Source organism: Cervus elaphus, chromosome 5, assembly GCF_910594005.1.
Source record: "Cervus elaphus chromosome 5, mCerEla1.1, whole genome shotgun sequence".
NCBI classification, from domain to species: domain Eukaryota; kingdom Metazoa; phylum Chordata; class Mammalia; order Artiodactyla; family Cervidae; genus Cervus; species Cervus elaphus.
Window position 1 is genome coordinate 67621117 of NC_057819.1, and position 14821 is coordinate 67635937.

Here is a 14821-nt window from a genome sequence, read left to right on the forward strand (position 1 = left end):
GTGATAGGATCTAGATGAAGAGTTATAGGCTAATACATGTGAAATTATTGAAAGATACCTGGCACGCAGGAAAAGCCACCTAAGAATACACTACCATCATTTTATTATTTTCCAGTGAGAACATCTAAATGCCATCATCTATACTTCTAGGGATCCACTCAGGTACGAAAAGAAAAGCTAGAAAAATTGGAAAACAATTTAAAGCATTGTTAATCTGTTTTCAGAAAGGAAGAATTATCTTTTTGAGGGCCAGTAAAATATTTTGTGACAATATTTCTGAATTCATTATATAAATGTATAAATCAATGTAATTGCATTTACAAATACTTAATGAATTTGACTTATTCTCAAAGTTTGATATAATTGAGTGATTTGTTTTGTTTACAACTGTCAGTACTTGCATTACTTTTATTCCACAGCCCAGGAAGAGAACTGTGGGAGAAGTGCTGGCTTCTGTATGCCTACTGTGGAGAAACACAGTAGCAAAACAAACCAGGATCCAGAGGAAACAATTCTCTGAGGGACCTAGTTCAGAACAGAAGTCAAGAAGTTTGAACAAAACGGGAAAAAGAGATTTAAAAAGCCCTTGTGAATCTGAAATGTGAGGCATCATTATTTAATTTTACTGAAAACTTCTAGAAAATGATAATACTCACATAACTTAAACTACAAGTAAGACTGACTTAAATTGTTTCAGAAAGGGTGGCCTTCATTTTAATTTGGAAAGACATTTGTTTATTTCCTGGTAAAGTTCCTATGAGGGCCTGTAATCTGACCAATAAATGCTTTTAGTAGGCATAGAAATATAATTTAATTTAGTTTTATCAACATAATTTCAAAGGTGCTGAATAATATATTATTTGATTTTTAAATGTTTTGACAATTACGATGATGCTTTATGCTGCAGAAAAATGCCCTGCCAGACATGCAGTGTTTTAAAATATTATCTTCCACACTTTCCCTCTTTTCCTGTATCTTCCTGTGTCTTGCCTTATCGTCTGAGAGAATACACAGGATACTTGTTTTAATGAAAATGTTTTTTTTTTCCAACAGTTTATTGAAGTCTGGCATAATGCCATTTCTTTTACCTGATTAAAATAAATTTGGACTTAGAATTTGAACACACCTTCAGAGGAAAATGGCACCTTTTTCAAGAAAGTCCATTTCCCACAGATTTGGAATGTATTACTTGTAAAAAAAAAAAAAGAAAGAAAGAAAACCATAAAGCAGCATTAATATTTCTATTCACCTAATTTCAAAATTCATGGTGTTAGAAACTTTCCTTGTGGATATAATTAAAACTCTATATAGAAATATAAATTTATTCAAGCAAATTAAAAGGTATACTTGAGGGCCTGTTAGTAATAGTTACATGTATTCTAGAAAGTGGTAAATAATGCATAAATGCCTTATACATTTAGCAAATTTGACAAATGTAGTATTGGACTTGACTGTCTCAACAGAAACCCACTGCAAATCTTAAATTTAACTTCTCAGACTATAGCTGTCAAAAGGTAGGTATTGCTTCTATTTTCTCATTGTCATGTTTCTTGTTGTTTAGTTGCTAAATTGTGTCCAACTCTTTGCAACCCCATGGACTATAGTCCACCAGGTTCCTCTTCCATGGGATTCTCCAGGCAAGAATACTGGAGTAGGTTGCCATTTCCTTCTCCAGGGTATATTTCTGACCCAGGGATCAAACTTGCATCTCCTGCATTGGCAGGCAGATTCTTTATGCTGAGCCATCAGGGAAGGCCCCATTTTCTCATGAAGTGAAGTGAGAGTTGCTCAGTCGTGTCTGACTCTTTCAACCCCTGGACTACACAGTCCATGGAGTTCTCCAGGCCAAAGTGCTGGAGTGGGTAGCCTTTCCCTTCTCCAGGAGATCTTCCCAACCCAGGGATCAAACCCAGGTCTCCTGCAATGCAGGTGGATTCTTTACCAGCTGAGCCACAAGGGTAGTCCAAAAATACTGGAGTGGGTAGCCTATCCCTTCTCTGGTGGATCTTCCCAACCCAGGAATTGAACCGGGGTCTCTTATTATTTTCTCATAAGTTCCCATAAAATTCCCCCCCTTTTTTTTTGCTATGAATTATTAATACTCTGCAGTGTCTATTTAAAGTACCAAATAAATATCTGATGAAAGACTGTGGAATAAATAAACTTATTAAAGAGAAATCTTTCAAAAGAAATAAATAATAAGCAGTACATAATATTTCAGCATGTATGGCTACTTGAAAGTACCAGTAAAAACTAAATCTACCCCCCAAATTCAAAGATAACTAGTTAAGTGAGAGCAAAAATTTACACATGAAGAAGAGAAAGAAACAGATAACGCCAAAAATTTTGACAAGAGCACAGTGAGTAGGAGTTGGAGAGGAGTCTAGTTCCAGCTGTTATTTTTTGTGCTACTTTGGTTGTCATTAAGTTTTAGCCTCAGAAGCCTCATTTCTTAGATGACAGGACTGAATCAAACAATATCCAAGGCATGTTTTGCCTACAAAATAATAGTGAGGCTGCTCACATGGGTATTTGAATGGATATGAATTGAACAGGGAAGTAAAATGAAACTAGTCTGTTGGTTACTTTCGACAGAGGATTTGTATAAGGAAGCATTCAGTCTCTACATATTGTTTCAATTAACAGTTATCTAGTTTTGTATTGGTTTTCTTCCTATTCCAAAATGCTTATGTTTAGAGAAAATATACCATAGTAGAAAGTACACGAGCTTTGGACACAGTCAGAATTAGGATGAAATCCAGGTTTTGATATACTTTCAGAAATTGTTGCAAATTAATCTCTCAGACGTTACATTTCTTTATCTGAAGATAAAGGTAATTCCTACATCATATAGCTCTTTTGAGAGCTCAATGTATGTAGTTGTTAAGTGTATGTATGTGCCTGAAATATCAAGTGCATGCTACATATACCATTGGATTTCAACATATGATCTCTGTGATACTGTAATAAGACCCTACCCACGGCCTCTTAATGCTGACACATACACAGAAACAGCATCTATAGCAGAAGCATGTAAATTAAGGAGTCATGGAGTTTTATAGCTGCAAGAAAACTTGAGATTTAAGGCAAAGGTAAAGATAAAAAGAGAAACTATAAAAGTAAGTTTTTATTAAACTAAGAGGAATTTATAGGTGAGTAAATTGAAGATATTTATATCAGCTGTTTCAAGAGTTTTGAAGCATATTTTTACATTCCATTCTTGGAAACTGAGACAGCCAGGATTATTTTTAAAATTATGCCATTAACACTATGATGTCAGAAAAATATAGATCAAGTAATGAGATTTCAATTTTTTTATTCCTTCAACATGTGACAAGTTATCAGTCAAGTATTTAAAGAGTAAATGTCAAAGGCATAAAAAGTTCATTGATATGGAATATTTTTAAGCCATGAAAGATTTTTCTCAAACCAGAATATTTATATTAATTATGAGAAATAATGACATTGTATTATTTTTTAGTCCAGTCATTACAGGCATGAATCAGATAAAACCCACTTTCTCGCAAATAGACTTCAATATAAATTTAATGCTCATAGCAGAATATACTAGAGTGGAAAATAAAATTGAACAATAGAACAAAGCTATTATTTCTAAAATAGAATAAAAGTGAAAGGAGAAAACAATAATCAAGAGAGCATGACAAACATCACTGCACTAACTTTTTTTCATGGATTGATTTGTAGACTGTTTTATAGCAAGAGGTAACGCTAGTGGTAAAGAACCCGCCTGCCAAAGCAGTAGATGACAGAGACGGGGGTTCAGTCCCTGGTTTGGGAAGAGCCCGTGGAGGAGGGCAGGGCAACCCAGTCCAGGATTCTGGCCTGGAGAATCCCATGGCCTGAGGAGTTTGGTGGGGCTATGGTGCAGAGGGTGGCCAAGAGCTGGACACGACTGAAGCGACAGTTTTCTCCTGGTGTCTCAACAGTTAATGCATTAAAGCTGGCAGCAGTGTATGACAAAAACCACTACAATATTGTAAAGTAATTAGCCTCCAACTAATAAAAATAAATGAAAAAAAAAAAAAAAAAAGCTGGCAGCAGGTGTCACTACAGGCCAAGCAACTTCAGTAAGTATGTACAACTGAATGATTTTAAAGGACACTTACTGGACTTCATGGAATATATTGTTAACTTTGCTCCAAATTAAAAAACAGTTATTTTATATTTTTGCCTAAAATTTTTCATATTTGTCTAAACTATATTTTATTTCTTAAAAGCTTCCATTATAGCTGACATTTGACCTGTAATGGTCAAATTAGGGATTAGGGTTAGGAAAAATATCATATTGCATACCAAATAAAAGTGAAAAAGTTAGGCTCTGTAAATAGAGAGTTGAATTCAAACTTTGAATCACAAGAAGATATTAATGTGAAAATTAGCTAATAGGTAAAGCAAAAACTTTTAGTTGCTCTTTAGGATTTTAGCAATAACAAAATTTTTGAATTTCTAGCTATAGATTTCTATCTGTTAAATATAACATATAAATTGAATTTCAAAAGTTAACATGGAATACACCATATAAATATTTAACATAGTTCTTCTTAATCATACCACATTGATAAAAATATTAATGTGAAAGTTAACTAATCAGGTAGGATTTTAGCAAAAACAAAAATTTCCAATTTCAAGCTACAGACTTTATCTATTAAATACATAAATCAACTTGCCAAAATTAACATGGAATACACCTTATAAATATTAAGAGGTAGTTTTCTTGATCTTTGGGGCTTCCCTGATAGCTCAGTTCTTGATTATGAATCAGATCAAACTACTGTGTTTCTTTTAATTAGCGCAACAGCTACAAAGATCCAGTTCCAGCTTCAGTTCAGTAGGTCAGTCGTGTACAACTCTTTGCAACCCCATGAACTGCAGCACGCCAGGCTTCCCTGTCCTTCATCAACTCCCGGAGCTTGCTCAAACTCATGTCCATTGTGTCAGTGATGCCATCCAACTATCTCATCCTCTGTCGTCCCCTTCTCCTCTTGCCTTCAATCTTTCCCAGCATCAGGGTCTTTTCCAATGAATCAGTTCTCCCCATAAGGTGGCCAAAGTATTGGAGCTTCAGCTTTAGCATCAGTCCTTCCAATGAATATTCAGGACTGATTTCCTTTAGGATGGACTGGTTTGATCTCCCTGGAGTCCAAGGGACTCTCAAGAGTCTTCTCCAACACCACAGTTCAAAAGCATCAATTCTTCAGTGCTCAGCCTTCTTTATAATTCAACTCTCACAACCATACATGACTACTGGAAAAACCATAGCTTTGACTAGATGGACCTTTGTTGGCAAAGTAATGTCTCTGCTTTTTAGTATGCTGTTTAGGTTGGTCATAGCTCTTTTTCCAAGGAGCAAGCATCTTTTAATTTCATGGCTGCAGTCACCATCTGCAGTGATTTTGGAGCCCAAGAAAATCAAGTTTGTCACTGTTTCCATTGTCTCCCCATCTATTTGCCATGAAGTGATGGGACCAGATGCCATCACCTTAGTTTTTTGAATATTGAACTACAAAGGTAGGACTTCCCTTTTGGCTCAGCAGTAAAGAAGCTGCCTGCCAAGGCAGGAGATGTGGGTTTGATCCCTGGGTTGAGAATATGCCCTGGAGAAGAAAATGGCAACCCACTCCAGTATTCTTGCCTGGAAAATCCCATGGACAGAGGAGGCTGCTGGGCTGCAGTCCATGGGGTCACAAAGAGTAGGGCACAACTTAGTGACTAAGTAACAACTACAAAGATATTTAGGTAGGTTGCTACATGGTTCTCAAATATTTCATACAATGTTTCAGTGGGATTTCTTATGATCCTGTTAGAAATACCCTGCCTTCCCTAGAAGAGAAACTTGGTACTTACTCAGGAAAGAGAAGCATCACCTAATTTACTCACCTGTAGAATGTGCGGCTTGAAAACCTTTTCTTTGAACAGATGCGTCAGAGACAAACCGAATAAACATGTTATTTCCAGTAGCCACAAGGGGCTCTGGTATCTTGTTCCCACACAGTCGTCCAAGAACTGGTGATTTTTCTGTTTCTCCATCAAATACTTCCAAGTGATCATAAGCACATTCTTGATGCTGCTCAATCTCAAATTCAGTAAAGGCCTATTAAGAAAGAAAAAAAGAACATTTATAAAGCCACATATCACTCAAAATGGGTTCTTTTCTTTGCAGCAGAAACAGAAAGACAAATACTATATTTCAATACATATACAAGGAATTTAAAAAGACAGTACTGACAATCCTACATGCAGGACAGCAAAGGAGACACAGATGTAAAGACCAGACTTTTGAACTCAGTGGGAAATGGCGAGGGTGGGATGATTTGAGAGAATAGCATGGAAACATATATATTACCATATGTAAAATAGATGACCAGTGTAAGTTCCATGCATGAAGCAGGGCACCCAAAGCTGGTGCTCTGGGACAACCTAGAGGGATAGGGTGGGGAGGCAGGTGGGAGGGGGCCTCAGGATGGGGGGGAGATATATATACCTGTGACAAATTTTTGTTCATGCATGGCAAAAACCATCACAGTATTGCAAAGTAATTATCCTCCAATTAAAATTAATTAATTAATTAATTGAAAAATATTTTCAGGGTTTGAAAATCATTTAATCTATCTAGCACATTATTGAAAAGGGTTGTGAAATCAATAGAATATAGAGTCTAAGAAGACGTAATGAGGAAAACAATTTAATAATATCATGTGAAATTCTATTTGACTATTGCAACTAATTCTACCATTGCAATTAAGTCTACTCCAGAAATTAGACAGATTATAATAGCAAAATGATACTTTATTCTGAGTTTGTAACTCTTAACAGAACAATAAGAGAAAATCAGCTTAACTTCATCCAGAGGGTTTTTTCTTTTTTAGCTTCCAAATACTAAGAAAAATATTCTATAAAGGGAAATAACACCTGAAAACTGTTGCATGTCAAATAATTGTCTCTTTGGAATGGACTTTGGAAGCATTCATCTATCAATATAAAGAGCAAAGAAACCCACTGTGTAGAAGAGAAAACTTTAAGAATGATGGGAGTAATGACATTCTAAAGCTTATCCTATAAGTAAAAGTTAAAAATAGGATCAGAATTTACAGACCACAGGTGTGGTCCATTGATTGGTCCATTGAAAATGAAGTGAATGAGATAACTAATGGGCTACTTCAATCTCTAGTGAAATACAGGATGTCTGAGTAAATCATAACATCTGTTTTACAGAACAGAGCAATACCACAGAAGGTGGCATTGAGCTAGTGGGCTAGGGGCTATGTTGACAATTGGTGGGAACCAACTGACTTCAGGTTTTTATCAAATTACTAACAGAATCTGACTGATTTTGTAAGAGTCAGATAAAGCAGTTTGTGTAGCTGATACATTCTCAGTAATGCAAATAACTCTCATTAATTAAAGTATTGATTAATTTTCCCCTTGGAATTAATAGCAGCTTGTAAGGTCAGTTGCAAAGATTGGGTGGTCCTTTTCCAGAAGCCAGCTTAACCCAAATGCTCTACCACACACAAGCAAAACATGACTAATTCACATGCTGAAATCTCATAAATCTGCCCTGTAATATGCTAGAGACATACATGTAGAGACATCTCCATATATAGTGACTTTGTGTTAATATGAAATATTTCTAGGCCATAAAATGGAGTCCATGGAAAAATGGAAAATTTTTAAAAAACTGACTTTAGAATCCCCAAAGGTAAATTAAGATATACAATTTATTGTTTTTTACTCTATCACAAATTCTGAGGCATGGATCTCTATGTCTAAATGATGCAGAATGTGAAAATTTCCAGTCACCAGGAATCAATGCCATGGAAGTGTGCCTCCCGAAGACACTTCGATTCTCAAAAAAAATTCCCTCCAAATCCTTCAAATTTACAATGAAGACAGGACAGAAAAGTTGATGTGTGGAGCTATAACGAACTCTGATTTCTGCTGAAACACTGCCCTCATTTGGGGGGAATTTTAAATACCTTTCTTAAGCATCTGCACTCAGACTTTACAAGACAGTTCGGTATTCAAACATTTAAACCTTATTCACTCCATTATTATACTTCTATGATTTTAAGGTTAATGATCAGTGTTTTAGAGAGACCAAAATGAGTGAGTAGTAAGAAATTCTAAATCATTTAAAGAGAATCATTCAAAAGAAACAAAATTAACATTTCATTTTAAGCTCTGGAAAGAATAACTGTGCTTTTTTGGAACATCCAAGCAAGCCTAAGCTACCTTCCTAGCTTCCAGCCAGGCTTCCATACACAACCCCTTCACATGCACATTACTTTGCAAACAAATGTCCATATAATCAAAACTCTGTTTTTTTCCAATAGTCCTGTATGGATGTGAGAGTTGGACCATAAAGAAGGCTAAGCACGGGAGAACTGATGCTTTTGAACTGTGGTATTGGAGAAGACTCTTGAGAGTCACTTGGACTGCAAGGAGATCAAACCAGTCAATCCTAAAGGAAATCAATCCTGAATATTCATTAGAAGGACTGATGCTGAAGCTCCCATACTTTGGCCATCTGATGCAAAGAGCCAAGTCATTAGAAAAGACCCTGATGTTGGGAAAGATTGAGGGCAGGAAGAGAAGGGGATGACTGAGGATGAGATGGTTGGATGGCATCAGGGAGTTGGTGATGGACAGGGAGGTCTGGTGTGCTGCAGTCCATGGGGTTGGAAAGAGTTGGAATAAATGAGCGACTGAACAACAACAACAACAACAAAGAGGTACTTTTGCCTGAAAAAGTATTCTTGTCTTAAAATCTCTTGGACAGAGGAGTGTGGCGGGCTACAGTCCATGGGGTAGCAAGAGTTGGACACAACTTAGAGACTCAACCACCCCCAGAGGTACTTTTACTGAAAATACAAGCACTAGCTAAAGGATAAGGCCACTCAAAGTCTCCACAGACATTCAGAGAGGACAAGATAATAAAATAATAGTACTTAATGTGGAAATAAAATTTAGCCAGGGTGACTATAAACTTAGAGAATTAAAGAGACTGATACAATGTGAGCAGTTGTGAAATGAAATTCAGACCTCCCTCATTCTATCCATCCTTTGCATTTTCCTGTCTTTGATGAGAACTTTGGTTCTCATTTGGTTTTCCTCAAGATATTGGAAGGATTAGAGGCCACTGGAAAACAATGGCACAATTGAATTAAACCCCAGTCTTCTGACAACAGTGATCAAATACACTTATTACGGATTTATGGTGGAGAATTATATATCACTGTGAGTGTTTTGTTTTCTAAATATCCCACATATGAAGCTGTAAACTACAACTTAGCAAAGCTTGGATACAATACATAAAATTAAAATGGTACAAGTATATTAGCCTATTGCTATGTGATCATACGCCTAGATCTTTTTTCAGTTGTTTAAATTTTTTTAAGTGTAGAGTAATTAAGAATATGAAAAAACTACCAAAAATTTAATGATCAGTAGAGACTTTCAGGACAAAGACATGGTAAAGCCAGGAATGCTAGAACACTATCCCTTTATTCATTTAGAACTTTATCCCTTTTCTAAAAGGAAGACTTTTTCCAAGTATCTTTCAGCCAAGGTTTCTTTTACTTTAAAAATATTATGATGCAGTTAACATTTAATGATTAACACACACACACAAACACAAACTCCAGAAACAAGGTAAATATATCTGCTTCCTCCAGCAAATTTGCTCCAGGAAATTACCACACACTTAGTAGCTCAATACAATACACTTTTATTGTGCTAGAACTGTGGAAGTCAGTGGTCTAAAGTGGGTGAGGAAGCACTATGCTGCTTCTGGGGGTCCTTGGTGTGAATCTGTTTCCTTAGATTTTCTTCAGCATCTAAAGGCTCCCCTCATTTCTAGGCTCATGTTTGCTTCCTCCATCTTCAGATCCAACTGTATAAAACTTGGCTCCCTCTTGTAAGGACCATTAAGATTACTTCAAGCCCATCTAGATATTCCAGGATAATCTTTTCATCTGAAGACCTTTGATTTAACCACAGTGCCTTTTGACATATAAGATAATGTATGCAAAGGTCCTGAGAATTAAGAGATGGTGATCTTTGGAGGATGGGGAGCATCATTCTGCCTACCATAGAAAGTAAAGTCAAATACTTTCACCTTCTGTGATTTTCAGGGGAAATGAGGGCAAACACTTATAATTACATGATTTCAAACTTTTTTATATGTGAATTTCTTAGTTCAAGTCAGCAAACTAAGTCCCACAGAAGAAATCTGACTTGAAGCCTGTTTTTTAATAATTAAACTTTTTCTGGGACACAGCTATGTCCATTAATATGTTGACTGGCTCCACCCATCAGCACACAGGGTGTTTAAAGTCTTCCTGAGCCCACAGCCAACTCTGGACACAGCCCTGCCCAGCAGAGGGCCAGCTCTACCTATCAGAGAACAGAGAACAGATGCAAGAAAGTCACAATCCTATAACCTGTGGGCCTAATCTGTCACAGTAGGCCAAACCCTGCCCTGGGGCCAGCCTGACCCCAGCCCACTAGCAGGCCAGCACAAACTCCGGGACATCCCAAGAGTCAGTACCCACTTGTTTCAGGAACTGCCCCCACTCCTCCTACCAGTGACCTCTGGGATTCCTGGACCCTGGAACCAGAGTCCAGGGCCTGACTCTGCCTGCCAGTAGTCCTGCACTAACACCGGGACAGATTTCACCCACCAGTGGGTGGGCTACAACCCCGAAGTCTTATGGACTCTTCCCATCAGTGAGCCAGCTCTAGCCTTGGGCCACCCTGGATTCTGCAGCTGGCCACCTTATGACCAGGCCCCTGTGTGGAACAGCCAGTAGCCTCCATACAAGGCAGGTCCAAGCTATCAACCAGACCCGGGGTCAACCAAGCCTAACAGGCCACCCATATATTCAATGTGCCACAACTAAAAGACTCACACAGCCCTAATAGGGAGATCCCCTAGAGCATATAGTTTGGGTGATGAGAAGGGAGTGCACTGCTGGGACACACAGGACACCTCCTGCAAATGGTCACTTCTCCAAGATCAGGAAACAGATCCAAACTATTAGATACAGAAAAATAAAAACAGCAACTTAGATAAAACAAAGCAACAGACAAACATGTTCCAGATGAAGTAACAAGATAAAAATCCCAGAAGAACTAAATGAAGTGGAGCTAGGCAATCTACCTGAGAAAAGGTTCAAGGTAGAGATGGTAAAAATGATCAAAGAATTTGGGAGGAGAATGATGCACAATAAAAAGTTAGAAGTTTTTAATAAGTTAGAAAATATAAATGACAGACAGACAGAGATGAAAAATATAGCTGAAAACACACTAGAAGGAATCAAGTGTAGAATAAATGATAGAGAAGCAGAACAGAAAGCTGGAAGAAAGAGTAGTAGACATCACTGGCGATGAACAGGGAAAAGAAAAGAGAATGAAAAGAAATGAGGACAGCTGAAGAAACCTCTGGGACAACATCAAAAGCACTAATATTAGTATTACTATCTCAGAAGGAGAAGAGAAAGAGAAAGGGGCTGATAATATATTTGAAGATATAATAGGTGAAAACTTTCCTAACATGGGAAAGGAAATAGTCCAGAGAGTCCAGGAAGTATGGAAAGTCACATATAGGATGAACCCAAAGAGGAATGCACCAAAACACATTGTAATTAAAATGACAAAAAGAAAAAGAGAAACTATAAAAAGCCGCAGGGAAAGGCAACAAATAACATACCAGGCCATTAAATTAAAAGATACTTGCTCCTTGGAAGGAAAGGTATGACAAACTTAAACAGCATATTTAAAAAACAGATACATCACTTTGCTGACAAATGTCTGTATAGTCAAACTATGGTTTTTCCAGTAGTCATGTATAGATGTGAGAGTTGGACCATAAAGAAGGCTGAGTACTAAAAAATTGATACTTCTGAATTGTGGTGCTGGAGAAGACTCTTGAGAGTTCCTTGGACTGCAAGGAGATCAAACCAGTCAATCCTAAAGGAAATCAGTCCTGAATATTCATTGGAAGGACTGATGCTAAAGTTGAAGCTCCATACTTTGGCCACCTGATGTAAAGAGCTGACTCAATGGAAAAGACCCTGATGCTGGGAAAGACTGAAGGCAAAAGGAGAAGAGGGCAGCAGAGGGGTGACACGATTAGATAGCATCACCAATTCAATAGACATGAATTTGAGCAAACTCTGGGAGATAGTGGAGGACAGCCTGGCTTGCTACAGTCCATGGAGTTGCAAAGAGTTGAACATGACTTAGCAACTGAATGACAACAAACTTAGAAGAAACTCTCATAAGACTATCAGCTGACTTTTCAGCAGAAACTCTGCAGGCCAGAAAGGAGTGGCATGATTTATTTAAAGTGATGAAAGAGAAGAAAAATCTATAGCCAAGAATACTCTACCCAGAAAAGTTCTTTTTCAAACTTGATGGATAAGTTGAAAGTTTTACAGAAAAGCAAAATTAAAAGAATTCAGCACCACCAAACCTGTTTTACAACAAATGTTAAAGGAAATAGTCTAGGTGAAAAAGACAAGGCCATAACTAGAAACAATAAAATTACCAAATGAAAAGTTTGTCAATAACACAATAATAATAACACCTCACTTACATCAATGGACAGATGATCCAGATGAAAAATCAAACTGGAAACATTGGCCTTAAATGGCCCATTAGACCAGATCCATCTGAAAGCACTCTTAAGTGCACATGGAATATTCTCCAGGATAGGTCACATGCTAGGCTATAAAACAGGTCTTAGTAAATTTAAGAAAATTGAAATCACTTCAAGTATCTTTTTGGACCACAATACTTTGAGACTAGAAATCAACTACAAAGAAAGAAACTACAAAAAACCACAAACACACACACACAAAAAAAAACCCCCACAAACACATGGAGACTAAACAGTATCTTACTAAACAATTAGTGGATCACTAAGTACTGAATTTCAAACTGATAACGCTACACACACACTTGACTATGGTTGAATTTTTAATAAAAATTTAAAAAATTAAATTATTTTGTCATATTATTCTATCATACCTCATTGTTTATTGGCACTTAATAAAGTACTGTGCCAAATACTTTGTATACAAGTTCATGTCTATATACACAAAATCTGAGTAAGCAGCAGCTTCAATTTTCAGATGAAGAAATTAAGGTTTTAAAATGGTAAGTATCTTCCAAGATAGCACAACTAGTAAGTAGAAGTGTTAGGATCTAGATACAAGTCTTTTGCAACCAAAATGTATGTTTCTAATCCCTCCATATTTCCCTGATGCATACATTTGCTTAATAATTTATTTAATCATTGTAACTTTGTTAGGATTTTATTCTAGTAAATATTCCTAATCATAATAGGAAACATTATTTTCTATTTAAATTATTATGTAAGTGTACACAGCAATTATGGATCTCTTTCTTCTCTGATGTAGGATGTTATAAGGAAGAATAAGAGTTTTTTGTAGAGACAGAATGCCTGTGCCTGAAGGTAATTAGGCCCCTACCATCTGTATAAACTTGCCAAGTTATCTAAACTGCCTGGGACTGCTTCCTTATTGATGTGTCATTTATGACATCAACTTCAGCTAAAATACAAGATACCACTATGAAACCACTGGGAACTATACACACAGTCTTCAACCAGATACATTTTTAGGAGGTACAAATGTGCCCAGTCAAGCTATATTTTACTATTTGGAGAGCACTTTCAAGAAATGGAAAACCTAAGAACGTTCATAATTTTATTTGTAGAATTTCATATGAGAGAGTGACTATCTTAGAATTTTTAAAAAATGACACTCCCAGGTTCTTTGGATCCCAGTTCTCTAGCTTACTGTATTTATACGAAGATAATATTCCAGGGTCTTATAAATATGAGAAAGTATGTGCAAGAATACAAGAAATCCTCAAGAACTGATATACTCACTCATACACACAATTCTACTTAATATTAATATTCTGTTTTATAACAGAAAAATCATTATTTAAAGACAAAAATTAATGAATATGTTCATGGGATTTCCCAGGCAAGAACACTGGAGTGGGTTGCAATTTCCTTCTCCAAGAAAGAAGAATAAGCCTCTCAAAATTGTTTTTAAAATGTGTCATGGAATTGTTTTCAGGGAAAAGTCCTTTTTCTTTGCTTTTATATAATAAAATACTTATAAAAGTTTTCTTACTTTTCCGTGCAGCCTAACATAAGAGGAATAACTGTAAGTTGTAAATAAGCTCCATGGCACACATGGGGCCACCACAGCTTCCCTTTGCCTTTTCTTTTTGCCTGGTCTATAAAGAGACTAACTTGGAACTCAGTATCTATCAGCAGCTCTTGAAATAACAGGATTAATAGATTTTAGAATTTTCCAAGTTTCCTCAGAATCTACTTTCCAAATTTAGTTTGGATTCAAGTTCCTCCATTAAAATTAAGGATCTTAAAGAAATCAATGCATTTATTTTAAACTCTGTATTTTCTTGATCAAATCTTCCATATAATAAATGTCAAAGCATATAGGTAGGTGGTTGGTTGGTTTGAATATTACAACAAGGGTTAGCCAAATGTACATTGGCTGGTATCTGCAACAGAATAGTGATTTCAGTTATAAAGTAGATAAGACTCATTAACAATTATATTATAAGCAAGGAGACAATAATAGTAAACATAAGGAACAATAATGCCAAAATGGTAAGAGTTAGAAAGTATAGCATTAAAATAAACTTGTTGGTAGCAAATCTGTTACACACTTTCTGCTGATACTGATTGTTGGAGTGATATTGTGAGTCAGATTTTGTATGAACATGATTAATGATG

At 36.5% G+C, this 14821-nt stretch overlaps 1 protein-coding gene across 4 annotated transcripts in view; it reads right to left on the reverse strand.

The window, feature by feature from the left end:
* The window catches only part of TLL1 (tolloid like 1), a 342701-nt gene that overhangs the window by 67342 nt on the left and 260538 nt on the right, over positions 1-14821 (reverse strand). For all 4 annotated transcript variants that reach the window (XM_043902682.1, XM_043902683.1, XM_043902680.1 and 1 more), the window contains one exon: positions 5899-6112. In XM_043902682.1, coding sequence (XP_043758617.1) covers positions 5899-6112 — 214 coding nt within the window. The remainder of the gene's footprint in view (positions 1-5898; positions 6113-14821) is intronic.